At 29.4% G+C, this 16,565-nt stretch overlaps 1 protein-coding gene across 3 annotated transcripts; it reads left to right on the top strand.

Moving 5' to 3' along the window:
• Nucleotides 1-269: 269 nt before the first annotated feature.
• Nucleotides 270-16,294, top strand: LOC105227590 (serine/threonine-protein phosphatase 2A 56 kDa regulatory subunit epsilon isoform). Of its 3 annotated transcripts, none has more exons than XM_011207008.4 (11): nucleotides 271-1,008; nucleotides 5,250-5,425; nucleotides 5,485-5,819; nucleotides 5,887-6,112; nucleotides 6,255-6,455; nucleotides 6,812-7,011; nucleotides 7,073-7,267; nucleotides 7,899-8,089; nucleotides 8,155-8,488; nucleotides 8,567-8,796; nucleotides 8,870-16,294. In XM_011207008.4, exons 5-11 carry the CDS (start codon nucleotides 6,317-6,319, stop codon nucleotides 9,204-9,206), a joined length of 1,626 nt encoding a protein of 541 aa, XP_011205310.1. In that variant the 5' UTR covers nucleotides 271-1,008; nucleotides 5,250-5,425; nucleotides 5,485-5,819; nucleotides 5,887-6,112; nucleotides 6,255-6,316; the 3' UTR covers nucleotides 9,207-16,294. The 3 variants fall into 3 exon arrangements, with proteins under 3 accessions (XP_029406686.1, XP_011205310.1, XP_011205311.1); XM_011207009.4 differs by lacking the exon at nucleotides 271-1,008 and adding an exon at nucleotides 2,435-2,905; XM_029550826.2 differs by having other exon boundaries at nucleotides 270-1,008; nucleotides 5,887-6,455.
• The last annotated feature ends 271 nt before the right edge of the window (nucleotides 16,295-16,565 follow it).

The following is a 16,565-nucleotide window of genomic DNA, read 5'->3' on the forward strand; positions in this document are numbered from 1 at the left end:
TATTTAAAGTTTCGAAACTACTTATACAAAATTAGAAAAAAATTTGTTTCGAAGGTAGTAATTATGAAATTTATAGTGAGATAGATTAATTTGTAAATTTATAAAAACGATCATTAACGTTTGTTAACACTGTGTGCCGTGATTGCGTTTTTATATTTACTAATATTAGGATTTGTGCTGGCCACCTTATTCAAAATAGCTTTAACTCACCACAAAATGGCCGTCCGAATAGCTCAATTTGTTGTTGCAACTCACCAAAGAACTGTCTCGGTACGCACAAATGACGAAAGTAGCTCAATATGTTCCATTTCTGAATCAGAGTGAACTAAAGGAAAAATTTGTAGAAACGTTCAAAGGCGCTGTCCGCAAATTCGTGTAATTTCTTACATTTATAGTAACGAAGTTTAATAAAATCGTAAAACTAGTTGCTTGATGTATTTTCCTAAACATATTTGGTGAAATTTGTTAAATTTTTCCATAATATCGCCTTTAAAAGCGAATTGAAAAAGTTATAAATTGTGCTAACACGGAGAAAAATGCGAAGAAATTTTAACGGGAAGAAAAAGGTGTCCAGAGTTGCTCGGTCTACTTCGCAGCATTGTTGCTGTCGTTAGCAACGTCGGTAGCAGAGGTTGTGTCTCTTTCGATTTTCTCGAGAGTGTAAAGGATTTTGTGAAAATATAAAATATTGAATTTTATTAAATTTTTAGACGATTGCTAAAATAATATAATCGCTTAACTGCGTTAAAACAAAATAAAATAAAATTTGTAATAAACCAAACAGCCATAAAGGTGTGGAATCAAAAACTTTTGGTTTATATCAAAAATGAATTAATGTCGCCAGCAGCGCCGTTTCAACGTTTCGCTCGGGCGTTTTGACATTTGATGACATTTGCGCAGCAAAAGCGAGCGGTTGAGTATTTGCTTAAAGTGTGTAGTGGTTGAAGTGAAGCGCCCAACGAGGAATCGGCGAAAAGGAGAAAATCAATCGTTTTCATTGGCAAACAGGTATTATTGAATCGAAAAACGTCAAAAGTAAAGAAGGCAATGTTAAGAGTTTATTATAATAAATAACAAAATTATAATTTAGCCTTTAGTTTATTATTTATTTAGAAGCTCGTACTAACAATATTCGCTCTTTTTTACAATTGAGAGCAGATAATATTTAATGAAAAATTGATTATAGAACTTTGAGATGGATGAAATAGAAACAAAGATATAAGAGTCCAACTGATTGCATTACAATGCGTCTGACAATGAATTGTTTGTTAACATATGTATATTTATGTATGTATACATGTCTATATGCAAATGTTCTAACTTCTCTAAATATGAAATCCTTCTTCATTCCAAAAACCTCTCCAATGATTTTAGACTGAGCTAATAGTTTGATTAAAGTCAGTTATAATTGTTTTTTGTGTTAACAATCATATAAAATTTAACTAATCTCCCAATAATTAAGCAAAACACTTGCTTCTAATTTAAAGCAGTACATTTTTTGGATAAGTGTGTGATGAAATAAGCTAATATAACGATGTAAAAAATTTAATTAAGAATATACCTACCAAACAGAATGAGTTATGCAATGATTTCAGATGATAGATGATATTCTCTTGTGATGTTAAGTGTACATTTCTCAAATACTACCATATTTTAGTTGACTTGGTAATAGGCATAATTTATATATTAATGTAGACAACACAGAGTTTTCGTGCCCCAAATCATAATTTAAAAGGTACATTCAGATTTTGCAATTATGTACATATTAAATGTTTGAAGTTATTTAACATAATTGTAAATGTTTCTTAATTAGCTGCAATCCCATAATACACATATGTTTACATAAACACTCCATATAGACCAAAAACAAAAAGATCTTCATAAACTACAACACTTATCAAGTCAAGATTTTCAAATCGTCAATACTGAAAATGACATACATATATATTTTAAAAGCATAATAGGTGAAATCTTTTCTTTTTTAGATTTTGTTTATTTATGGATATTACTTTGTGCCTAGTTGTTTTAATGTATTGTAAACAAATTTAAACTAAATTCCTTCGAAGAAGACTACTATTACGAAATAAAATGTAATTTGTTTCTAAGAGTTTTTCTTATCATGCTGGGTATTTCATAAAGAAAAATAAAAAGAAATAAAGCATTTTTGCACTGAGCTGCGCCGACAGATGGAAGAGGACAAAGCAATGTTACAATATAAAACGAGCAAAATGGAGGGAAAGCGAGTAAAACTCCAAAGTAACGAATAATTGGGGTGCTAGTATAAAAATATATCCTTTACGTATGTGCATTACTAACAATGAAAAATCGATCAAACTTTAAAATAATGTTTACATATTGCTACAAAGTTACATATACGTATAGGGAATGTAATTTAATTTTGAGGTTTCTTTTTAGCACATTGTGGGTGATATTAAGAAAATTATATGACTATATGTTAATTTGTGAAATATAAAAAGTAATCTGGCAGCACTAGTTTTAAGCAATAACAAGCGAGTCGAAAAGAGAATTGAAACTAATTTTTTAGTTTTCGTTTTTATATATTGTGCAGGAGAGAAAGAAGGAGAAAGAATTAGACGAACGAGCGAAAAGGCCTCATAACACATGTGCAGAACGAAAAAATTAAATTGGTTCCTCTATCGTTGTCGTCATTGTCGGTAAAACAGTGAAGAGTAAATCTCTTTTCACGTATAATAGAGAAAATGTGTAGGAAAATATAATTCTTCATTTTATTTTATTCCAATCAAAACTCACAAAATTTGAATGTTTAGTTAACTGCATAAGTGTTAATTTTTAAGTGAAGCATTCCAAAGGCCGAACAAAGTGAAAAATGGCTTTGTAGCAATGCGTATACAAAAACTGAAGTTCAACCAGCTTTAACAAAAACGTAAGAATTTTTTGGTCTAAAAGAAGTGAAGTGCATTGGTAAAAATTTCGAGCGTTTTATGTTTTATTAAAATAGGGGTTTTCTAGTTAAATTGAGTTTAATTATTTTTAGATTATTGATTATGTAGCATTTTTTCGCGTTTCTACGTCTTTCGTTCGTCGTTTTACTTTCATTCGTGAGTACGTATCATGTGCAGGCACGTGTGTTAGTGTGTTCGTGAATGTGTATTAATCTGCTAGTATGTGTACGTGATTTATTTCAATACGAGAAATATTAAAATTTCTCACAAAAATATTAAAAATAAACCGAAAGGCATGACATCAAACAAGAGCTATTATATTGAATTCCTTATGCTGGCGTTTTATGAAACACTTAACTTATGAAAATGTGTAAATATTTACATTATTATTTCAAAAATCAAATATCGAATACTTAAACATACATTTCTTTTATTAAGGTGTAATTTCAAATCAATATTGGTAATGTAATAAATTAAAATGATAGTTTTCTCATTTATATGAATATTTCTATATACATATGTATGTAGATATGGATATGTACAGAATGTAACACATTGAAAAAAACTCACGAACCTTATATTTTTATTTTCCACTTAAATATAAATAAATTTCATTAACGATGACGATTAAATGTTCACCGCAGTTAAAAAGATATGCCAATGGACATCTTAGTTTTTTTATTTATATATTTTCCTTTTTTTAAGTAGATAAACATATATTTTTTGTAAAAAGCCAAGTTAATGCTAGATTTTGTAAATACACGTTTAGAATGTTATTTGACAGGACTGGTGCGTGGTAGTAAACTATACATTCCTTTTGTTTTCTTACGTTTTAACGCTTATGTTCTGTTTGAAAAGCTAGTTATAGTACTTATTTTCTATATATATGTACATATAAACGTACACATACTTTTAAGTTTGTGTCTCGTTTCGAATTAGATCAATACATTATTTGTAGTATGTAATACATAATATACAAATTGTACATACATTACCAAATATAGCCATACCGCATCTGGGCTGTTTGCACGGCCTATCATAAAATTTATAATTATATCTTATCACTCATGCTGACGATTTGCTATCATTTTGAAATTTTATTTAAATTAACACTTCATAGTATGTCGACTTTTTTTAAGCAGATAATAACATTAGCGGAATGCACTGTTTACAAATGGAAGCAATTTTAATTCAGCCCAAAACAGAATAAACATTTTTTTTTTAATTTTAGCATATAAAAATTTGCTTTCATTTTCTTCGTGCATTTAAATGTACTTTTTGTGCTCAGGAAATTAAGTGGCCTGGAAAATAGTAGCTATTCGAAGTATATGTACAAATGTATATGTATATAGTAGTATATTTAAAATTTTACCTCACCTAAAGCCAATATTTAGTTGGATTTTTTTTTATTATGTAGCACTTCAGTAACAATCCGTACATAATCACAGTTTTTGTACCTGTGTTAAGTTCTCGCAAAGAGGGTTGCCTTACTTGTAGTTTTTCTTATCCGAATACATACGTTCTTCACACCAAACTACAAAATTCCAGGCTTTAGAGGCCTTCTAGAGATGGTCTTAGAAAATGCTTCTCGCTTTTCGATATTTTTTCTCGAAACATGGCTGTTGCCTTCGTACAATTTGCGCTGATATTTGTTCACCATGATACTCCTCTGTTTAAGCCCCGATTTCTGTGGAAGTTAAAAACGGAACCAATTCGCCAGTACGGGTGGTCATTCTTGGCTTTTAATGTCTTTTTTTTTCAAAGGTCCTATTTTTCATATTATTGAACAACGTTATTAATTTGATTTAATGCCTCATAGAAATAAAAATATTTTTTTTTTAGTAAAAAAGAACAATATTGATGTAAACTGTAGCGAAAAAAATAATTTGCCACTTTTCAAACAAAATAACTAAATTATGTGAGCACACTTTTACTGGGAAGAAATGGAAAATTTGCTCGCGCAATATCAGGGATGTTGCATAAAAATATACGCTTTTTTAATATTGTAAAAAGGCATTCAATAACTTAATTATATGAGCACAATAATAATTAATAATTCATTTTTTAAAATGATATTCATGCGACGATTGTCTAAAATGTTTTCTGGCGAGATAAATATCTGTTGTCATCATTCTTTTGGCGTGATTTGATTTCTTCATCCGGGTTACTCCTTATCCAGTTAGCTTTAACTCTTAGAAGATGTCAAAATCAGTCTGAGTGCTTGCAATGCCGAATAAATTCATTAAAAATAGTAGTATTTGCATTTTAAAGAACGTAAGAACGTGATTTAATGATGTTCAGTAAAGTAATGCTTATTTCTTTCAGTGATGTACTGTCGTAATGGTTTCCCTTGCCCTATTTAGCTGAGAAGTATACCGATATCTACGCTGTTTCGATATTATAATGCGTACAATGTCGGCAATAAAGTTGTGTTGACATTGTCAGTAAAATTAGAAAATCTCAAAAAAGGACACACGGACGGTCAAGTCTTATACTACCAAGTAAGTTGAAATAAAGTAATTTAAAAAGTGAATGCATAAAATATTTTTAACTATTATAGGTAAACGTGTGTCCGAGCAGGTACCGCATTGGCAAACAATTCTATATATAACAAACAAAAAACACATTACTTAACCAATACAATAATAATTTAGTATAAAGCTTCAATAGAACTGCATTCAATGTGCCATTTCATCCGGAGATAAGTTTCGCACTATTCCCCACATTTAATATATATTAATATATTTAACATAGATGCTTAAGTAAAGTATTATATACCAAAAAAAAAGAGAAGAAAAAGATACGCAACAGAAGAATTCCCTCCACTTACTCGCGTCAAACAACAAAACTATTACAACGCAGTTATTAAAATAATTGCATTCGCACCACTTTAAGGTAATATAAAAATAAAATATTATAAAATTATAAAACGTAGGTCTGATTTTGTTCTCTTTTTGTACAGATAATCTCTGTCTCGCTTACCATACTTATTCATAACTAAAGCTTACAGTTTTTGCATACAATAATCAAAGTCGGTTAAAAATTACTCTCCAGAACTCGAATTTATAAGTTTTATAAAATTTGAGAACGTTACAAAAGTCAACGAATGATAGTTCAACTAAAAGAATTGGTGGTGATTATTGGATAGCTATATGCTTGCAAAGCCACGGCATTAACAACATAAAGCAGTAAGATATTGATTTGTAACATATATATGTACATGTGTTTAGGGGATCGCATCAGTATAAAAATCTTCACTATCTTAAACGTACTAATACATCGTCAGAAACTAAAACGTGCAATCGTTTATTTAAATTTTCTTGGGTAAAGAGTAAAAGCAGCAGTAGAACATAAGCAGGACGAATAACTGGAAATAAATACAAGGCAAGAAAATGTCATCGGGAACATTTGTTGATCGAATTGATCCATTCGCTAAACGCTCACTGAAGAAGAAAAGCAAAAAAAGTCAGGGTTCCTCACGTTATAGAAATTCTCAGGATGTGGAGCTTCAACAATTGCCGCCGTTAAAAGGTAAATGTGCCATATACGTATACACATGTATATTGTTTTCATAAATGTAACAGGGTTACTAAATTTTTTAAATTTAAAATTATACAATCTAAATCGTTTGAATGCATAAGTTTACCGACCAGTGCTCTAGAGTATTGATGATGATGGCTCAAGCTCTTGTTTAAAATAGTAAAACACGAATTATGGAAATGCGAAAATATTTCAATTCTAAAACAATATCTTTTTTTAATTTTTAAAAATTTTCTGATGAATATTTTTTTTTTCAATTCGGTATTTACAGTTACAGTTACAGTTTTCCCCTGATTGAAGATTAAAAATTTAAAAATTATTTTAATTAATTTTAATCTATTTACCAGCTGATTGCTCGAGTTTGGAACAGGAAGAATTATTCATTCGTAAATTACGTCAGTGCTGTGTATCTTTTGATTTTATGGATCCAGTAACGGATTTAAAAGGGAAAGAAATAAAGAGAGCTGCTTTAAATGACCTCTCCAATTATATAACACATGGCAGGGGAGTACTCACGGAACCTGTGTATCCAGAAATTATACGAATGGTATGTAAAATATTCTATATTCCTTCTAATTGAGTGTTAAGTCAAGTTTCGTTTGCTATAGATTTCTTGTAACTTGTTCCGCACACTGCCTCCCAGTGAAAACCCTGATTTTGATCCCGAAGAAGATGATCCGACATTAGAAGCTTCATGGCCACATTTACAGTTAGTCTATGAAGTATTCCTGCGTTTTTTGGAATCGCAGGACTTTCAAGCGACCATAGGCAAACGTGTAATTGACCAGAAATTCGTTTTACAGGTGAGATGATGTGGAAGTATAAAAACTTCATAACTAAAATTTATTTAACACAAACTTTGTCTTCGTACCATGGTGAAATATATAAACTAAAATTATTTACCAACGAAAAAAATCGATGATGTAAATAACCCGGAAACGATCGGTGTTACATTTGAATCCACTTTCCTTGACTACACTTATAACGAAAAGACTAATTTACTTGGCATAATTTTTGTTAAGGAACAGCATATTTCCGTGTGTTGTAATCTTATCTATCACTTTAATTTTTCTAAATATTGCAGTAGGTTAAATTCCCACATAATTTCAGTTAGCAAGGAATTTGGGTGAACAGTTTGTAACACTCAAAAGGAAACGTCGGAGACCCTACAAAGTATATTAACCATGTCCGTTTCTATGTACTCGACTAGTTTCTCAGTTTTTGATATAAGTATTTATCTGAAATTACGCACACATCTTTTTCTCCAATTTTTCGACCGGTGACCACTACAGAATGTAGCTGTTTTACAAATGATTGATTGAACTCAAGTCCCTGATGTGGCCGAAGTTAACATTTTTTTTTGTTTTTATGTTCTTTTAAAATATATATTTTAACTAATAATTACTTCTTAACTTTTCTTTAATGGCAAAACAGCTTTTGGAGCTCTTTGATTCTGAGGATCCACGTGAACGTGATTTTTTGAAAACTGTTTTACATCGCATCTATGGAAAATTCTTAGGATTACGCGCTTTTATACGAAAACAAATTAACAATATTTTTTTGCGTTTTATTTACGAAACAGAGCATTTTAATGGCGTCGGCGAATTACTAGAAATATTGGGCAGGTAAAGTATTGATATCTCCCTAGACAAAAAAAATAGTTCTAATTTGTATATGCGATCGCTTGCAGTATCATTAATGGTTTTGCCTTGCCTCTGAAGGCCGAACATAAGCAGTTTCTTGTGAAGGTGCTATTGCCTCTGCACAAAGTGAAATGCCTTGGGTTGTATCACGCTCAACTGGCTTATTGCATCGTTCAGTTTCTAGAAAAGGATCCATACCTGACTGAACCGGTGGTTCGAGGATTATTAAAATTTTGGCCAAAAACATGCTCACAAAAAGAGGTCATGTTTTTGGGCGAAATCGAGGAAATTTTAGATGTCATTGATCCTCCACAATTTGTGAAAATACAGGAACCATTGTTCCGTCAGATCGCCAAATGTGTATCAAGTCCGCATTTTCAAGTAAGTTTGCATTACTAATGTGACTTGTAAAAGCTTCATCCTGATTATAATTATTGTAAATATATTTTTTTTGCGCAGGTTGCTGAGCGTGCGCTTTTCCTATGGAATAATGAATATGCAATGTCGTTGATCGAGGAGAACAACGCCGTCATTATGCCGATTATGTTTCCGGCACTGTACAGAATTAGTAAAGAACATTGGAATCAGACCATCGTTGCATTGGTTTACAACGTGCTAAAGACATTTATGGAAATGAACTCCAAGCTTTTTGATGAATTAACCGCTAGCTATAAAGCTGAACGACAAAAGTATGTCTATATCCTACATATTTACGTTTATTTATCAAAAATTTATTAATATTGATATTTTGTGTATTTACAGAGAGAAGAAACGCGAGCGTGATCGTGAAGAATTGTGGAAAAAATTACATGAACTTGAAATAAATCGTGCAAAAAGCGGCAGTGCCGCTGGCACCTCAACGGCTAATTCGGTGTTAGGAGCTGGTATTAGTGGCGGCAGTGCCGCCGGCTCACAGCAAAATATCAACTCTTATCAACAACAATCGAATGCTAGCATTGTAAACAGTGGAAGCGGTGGTGGCTCTGGTGACAACAATCCTGCCTTACTTAGCGGCGGTGCACAAAGCGGCGGAACCTCAGTAAACGCCAGCGGTACGAACGCGTTTGCCAAAGTAAAAGGCGACAAGGCAGATAACTAAATTATGAGGCGATCACTGAAATGGATACAAAATAAAACACAAGTAATGCTTATCAACTTAATAATATAATTTAGCGCAGTTCAAACATGAATGAAAATTTTGGTGTTGTAAGTCAAAAAGGAGCTTGGCATTTTTTGTGCATCTATAACTTAGTGTAAGCCACAAAAAAGGAGAATATTATTAAGTAAACTTGAAGTCCCTATCGAAAAATATAAAGAAAAAATACAAAAGTATAACAAAAGCACTACACCAACATGATCAAATGAAAGCGTTTTCACCATCATGATGTCACCGGCATCATTACAATAAGATGTAGAAGTAGAAGCTAAATGTTGATAATAGACGCAGATGCCGGGAGTTAATAATGTATGCCACCACAATGTGGATGAAAAGCAGTACACTTACAACTGGGATCGTGGTATTACATAAACAAAAGGAAAGCGTATAAAAAGCATAATTAATATTATATTATGAATATAAAAATACCTATTATTTTACGATAAAAAAGAAATACTAAATAAAATAATTAATACAAGTATATGAGGAGGATGAAAATTGCTAATAAAATAGTGAAGAAATGCTAGAAACTAATCTTACTGTAAAACAGCAACTCTTTCTCCTAAATAATACCTATTCTATAGAATTAACGAAAACACTTCGTGCTATTCATTATAATTCTACTATCTGGCTAGTTAGACGAAAATGCCACTTGAGCGAACTGCATTTTACATGCTTTTTCACAACCAATTTTTCGTTCGAACTAATCCATTTCCGTAGGTTTCAAAAGTAAAAATTAAATTTAAATATTCTTTATATTTAGGTTGAGTAGTAATAACCATTGTGTTTCTTTATGATTTGTTTAAAAGTAAATCCTAATTTCCTCAACGGTTTCTGTGCAAATTAGTATATTGCTTGGATATATTCATATGTGTAAATTTAAGTTCTTTAACAATAAATTCTAGGGATATTTATTAAGTAAAAAATGGGATTAATTTTTATTGAAACATTCATAACAATCAACACGCATTAATTAAGAAAAAACAAAACGAAAAAAAATGCGTATTTAACAGTATAAAACAAATTGAACGAAAAAAATGGTGTAAAAAATCAATAAAAGTATTAAAAAACGATTGTTGCGAAAATTCATAAAATAAACACATACAAATTGTGATCAGTCGTGATTTTATGTGACCGAGATTCCAGTTGCGAACGACTGCTAGAAAACACCGAATAACTAAATCCATGCGCGAAAAAAGCTTACACAGTTGAAAAATAACAATAAAGGTATATATTCTATATATATATAAGCGAAAAAACAATGTCTACTTGACAGCTGATATTGTTTGTATGAGTGCAATAGATTTGGTAAGGCCTAATGCAAAACTTATCTGTATGTCAAAATGAAAATAATTACAAAAAAGAATATTGCTATATTTCTCACATTCATGCATATTCATACATTCGCACCTGCAGTTTTTAATAGCAGTAAAATAACATTTTATATGTATAGAACAGATAAACAGAAAGCGTACGTGCCAAGTCAATCATTTTTAATTGTACGCGCTTGTTTTCATTTCATTTCGTACTAAAATTTATTAGTTAATACACGATTTTTCCTTTCTAATTTTTAATCTAACAAAATTTAATCATGTTGTATGTTTACATGGTATATGATTTAAGTTTAATTTCAACTGCAATAATAAAATTAGTAAATAATATATATATCTAAAGTTGCTAAAAAGTATGCATTTAAAATATATCACTTTTCTTCTAGTTAAAAAAATAGCAACGAGAACAGATTAAGAGTGTTTGGAATTATTTGTGCATTATAAATTATATGTGAAAAAATAATTACTCAGTGTAATTTTTTCTGGTTTCTCGTATTAAAAAATAAATTACGTAACAATGATATATATACACATGTATAATAAAAACATATATTCATTTATTACATTTACTCTTTTAAGCTTAACATTATATACAATTATTAATGGATAAATGTGTGGGTATGCACAAAGCCCGCTTTCCACAACACCATAAGGACGACTATTGTTTAAATTTGTTTATTCGATAAATCTGTGGCCACAAATACGGTGAAATTTCAAGAAACGTAATTTTGCTGCTCACTAAAACAACTTATTTAATTTTTCTCTTATATTATAATTAGTTCGCACCAAATCTACAAAAATAATATGTTACATTTGAGTTTAAGACGTGGGACATGTAGCGCCAACTCGGTTGTGAACTTTGGCTGTTTATGCCTTGTAGCAACAGAAATAATATGCAGAATTATATGCCAAGAAATAGTGGGAATATTTTGAATATGTTTTTTCTTTTGAACGTAAACATAAAATTTGCCAAGTTTAAATTAAAACAACTAACTATTTACTTTATATTTATGAAGGACAATGCCCAATATTAAAATATATTTTTCCATTTAGTTAAATAGGTCATTATCATAAATGATTGCAAAAATATAAATTAGATAATTTATGACATGAGAATTGATTACTATGCATTAACTGCTGTTAAAGTTTTATTATTCTAAAAAATCAATTGGGCATAATTTTTTGAATTTTATTGTTGCATTTTCTGAACTAATAAAATACAGTAATTATAGTATTTCTTAATTAAATAAGTTTGAATTTTTGGTTTTGTAAAAATTAAATTTCTGGCACTAATAAGTGTCACTACCAAAACTTTAATTATATACATATATTTCTTAAAGCGATAGTTGATCGCTAGTTCTTAAATGGAATATTTATATATTTTGAATAACATTATGTTTTCTGTCAAAAAATTCTCTTTTTTGCAAATATATACGGATGAGTCTGTTACATGTGCATACATATTTACATGATTTATACATTTCTTCACACAAAACTTAAGTAATACTAAAGTGGAAAGAAATTGAAAAATATGAAAACAGCAACACAGCTGACAAGCATAGTATAAATTGACATACAATAATAAAAACTAGAGGTTTAGTGCAGAGAAAACAATTAAGAATAAAACAAAGTAAAATTACCTAGAAATAAATGCATGCGCTGAAAAATACTATATACTCGTACATACATAAATTAAAAACGATTTTGTGACTATACAAACATTTTTATGAAAGAAATGAATAAATAGGGGAGAAAAACTCCCTTGTTTACAGCCAAATTCATAAAACAAAAGTATGAAATGCTTTGTAAATGAAAAACTATGAAAATAACATTTGTAAAATATCCAAAATTACTATTTTTGTATGTATTTATTTGGTTAAATGTTAAATTAAATATTTTCATAGTCTTTTAAGTTGTAAGCAAAATGAGCGACAATTTCTGATTACTCACACCACTGCAGAACACACACATGCATACAAAACAAAAATTATGATTTTCAAGTGAAGCAAACGCTATCTAATGATAATAATTTTACTTTAACTCACACAATCTTGTACATATATTTTATGCTCAGAAGTTGGTCGCCTTAATCCGTGTAAAATAAGTAATTTATGTGAGGCTTTTAGAGCTCTAAAGCCTGGTGCACACTTTAGTTGTGTGAAATGCAAATATTCACACGTTCCCTTATTTGCCGATATAGAATATTCATAAGAATTTTTCATGTAGTATATTAAAAAAAATCACACACTTAGAAAAACAGGAAAACTCTCCTTAGTGTTAAAACAAACTAGTTTTAAGAGAACCCTTGGTAAACAGCTGAAGCAAATTTTTGTAAGCAAAAATAATGTAACACTAAGGCATTTAAAAGAGGAAATATTATATATGTTTATTTGGTAAAAAAAATTGCTGATGAAATGAGAAATTATACAAAACCTAAAACAAAAAAAAAGAAAAAACGTAGACATTTGCTAAACTGTTACATAAATATATACACATACATACATAAATACCAAACCAACTAGTGAATGTGCATGAATTGTTGTGGAGAAGTTGGAAATGGCATGATTGAAATCCACTTGAATACAAATGCAGGTAGTTATTAGAGATGCAGTTATGACTACATAAGAATAAAACGCTTAATCATTCGATATAAATATTAAAAAGAAAAGAACAAAACAAAGAATTATATAAAGTGAGCTGATAAGAAAAAAATAAATGCATGCATACATCTAAAATATAAATAAGTGATCATCCCTGCACTATTTTCATTAAACAAATAACGAATACAGTTATGTATGTACGTCAAACATTTTCAAATGCAAAATCGTAAGAGCTATGTATGTATTTATAAAGGGTGGGAATATGAAAAAATAGTTCTAACTAAATATATATATATATATATACATATATATAACAATACATACATACATATATAAAATTACATAAAAAATATGTGAAGCGTAAAACTGAAAACTACCGTAAATCACACAAAACAAACTAAGTAAAACATAACGTGTAGACTTACACGTCTGCATACATACATATATGAAGTGTAAGCAAATTAATGAGTTCTGCATTAAGTCTTTTTGTTATTATTATGTACATCTTACAAATACTATACACTACTAAATAATATATTATAAAACTAGAAGTACATACACAACTACATATATAATTATGATAAACATATGTATAAATAACACTTTGTGCAAAATTTAAATTGACCAAATGTGTACGCTATAATATTAAAATTAAATTAGGGGATGTAAATTTGTATGTAGATACTCGTTTTGGGCTTAAATGTAAAAAACAACAAAAATAACTTATGATTTTTAAGCTTCAATTTTCTTTTGATTATATTGGCATAATAAAACATAAAAATAATTAGTTATTTTTAAAAGTTGTTTATTATAATCAATTTAATAGATTAAAAAAAGTTTAGTTCTTTTTATGCGGAATTGTTCGAAAACTCATTAAGCAGGACCAAGTGTATACAATAACAATAACAACAACAATAGTATACATACATAAATGATAAAATTGTCTTTCATATCCCAATCTAGAACGGTAGCCCACACATTTTTTGTAGAACAACAAAGAGTATTTCGTCACCTAAAATGCAAAATAACGTATGATCAAAAGATTCGAAATTGAGTGTTTCATTGATTACGACCCACTAATTCAAATTACATACATATAAGTACATATCTACAACATTTTAAGGTTCTGCTATCAGATATAACACAGTTTTTACCAATATTTAAATTTTGTTTAACATATTCCATTTTATAACGTATTTCATTCTTTCTCCTGTAAATTTCCGAAAATGTTGTCACGTTATTTTGCATTTTAGGTGACGATTTGTACTTCTAGAGTTATATTTTTTAACAAGTATAAAAATCAGATGCATTTTTATTAAATAAATTTAAATTTAATTTATGATAAAGGTGCTCAGTAGGTAAATTGTCTTGCATTTCTGCTTTATATTGTTTTTTTGTTTTACATATGTATGTATATAATTTTTTTTTGTTAAAAATTTGCTAATACGTTTTTTTTAATGTTGAAAATATTGGGCATTTTAATTTCAACTATTATGCTGGCCAAATGCTGCAAATGTTTGTCTGTTAGTTATTTACCACATTTTTGTATTTTAAAGTGTGCTGCTTTTTTTAATAAATGGTTAATGTAGATGTAAGTAATTTCCTAAACAGTTTTATGGAATGCTGACTGGTTGACAGCTATTGGCCTGTAATAATTCGGGGTCTGCTTCGGTTGGGTCAGCCGACTGCCAGGAAAACAGTTGAAACAAATGGTAGTGACAGATTTTGATACCGTATATATGTACATGTGTGTATGTATATGCACATGTCTTACCACATCGACCGGTACTACCTCAAACTCAATTAACTTTGTTTAAATAAAATCAGTTAATCGCCTGAACACTTTTGTTTAGTGAATACATACCCTCTTAAATTCATACATATGTAAAGGAAAAATTGTGTATACATATGTATATACAATGGTGTATGGTTAATTACGGGTCTTAATGTTCTTAAAAGTTAACTTGCGAACAGGTCAAGTCTATTTTTTCTATTGCTCCGTTACACATTTTTTTCAATATTTGTTGCTATATGAGAGGAAGAGATAACATGTTAAAAAATATATAATAACTCTCGTGATTTGTTTTAACTTTTTAGCGAATTACACTTGTTGAAAGCATATTAGAAAGGGTTTTAGTGAAATTTATTCAATATTTTCTGGTTCTAATGGGGTTTCGAACTTATCCGAATATCTATAGCAAAAGAATTTACCGTTAAAAATGCATAGTTCTTATTAATTGGTTAGTGTTAGCAATATTTGTAAATCTTATGTTTTATTATGCTTATATTTTTGAAAAATGTTGAGACTTTGAAGTCAAATTAAATTAGACTCAAAACAATCACATATTTCAACTTCATGCTCATGACAAATACACCTTCAGCCAAATGACACTTGGTCTCACAGTTCTAACAAAACGAGCGTAGCGTTTTAGTCCTGTATTTCTACCGCAGATTAGCCTTAGCCATTGGGTGAAGAACGCCACTCAATGCCTTAGACCAAATAAGTGAATGTTAATATTAAATTTTTTTACTTCAAATATTTAATTTTTATCTCACATGTACTAAATGCGGGTATGAGAAGTTCTTATAATAAAAAAGAAAAAACTTACTAAAATGCTCGATTTCCCGTCCTATCCTATTGATTTTGCTATCAAATTCTCTTGCACACACAGACACATTGATCCTTTCTCATTTAGACGTTCATAGTGTAGAAAGTTGTCTAAATGCATCATCGATCATCCTCGATGGTTAATTAAATATGTAGATGTTGAAATAAAAATTCATGAATAAGTGGTACAATGCGGAAAAGTTGAACTCAGCCTTTCCCTTGAACCTTAATTAAGAAGAATAGGATGAAAAAATATATACTTATGTATTTAGAATTTTCTGTTGTACATGTTTGTATGTAGTTGTATGTAGTTTTATATGTAAATGTGTTTTTACTAAAACAAGTGAAAAATAAAAAAAAAAAACGTATAAAAACATAGACCAATTTTGTTTTGCTATGATTTTGAAATAATAATATACATAGAAACAGTAAATTTAATTAAAAACAAAAAATGATATATATAAACGAACGAAAATAAAAATATATAATAAAGTTGATGTAGCAAAGACGAAAATTGCTAAATGAGAACAAAACCAATATAACAACACAGAGCAAGAGTCTAATTTAAAGTATATTCGTATGTTACGTTAAACTAAGAATTAAAAAAAAAATTACGCAAATAATTATAAAAATAATAATTGATATACTAGGAAGAATGCAAAAATATTATATATATGAGAATATATATACATATGTATATTAAAACAATTATCCGATTAGTACTAAAAGAAATATAAAAAATCGGAAAATCAGGAAAAAGATA

This window comes from Bactrocera dorsalis, unplaced genomic scaffold, assembly GCF_023373825.1.
Source record: "Bactrocera dorsalis isolate Fly_Bdor unplaced genomic scaffold, ASM2337382v1 BdCtg013, whole genome shotgun sequence".
In the NCBI taxonomy this organism is placed as follows: domain Eukaryota; kingdom Metazoa; phylum Arthropoda; class Insecta; order Diptera; family Tephritidae; genus Bactrocera; species Bactrocera dorsalis.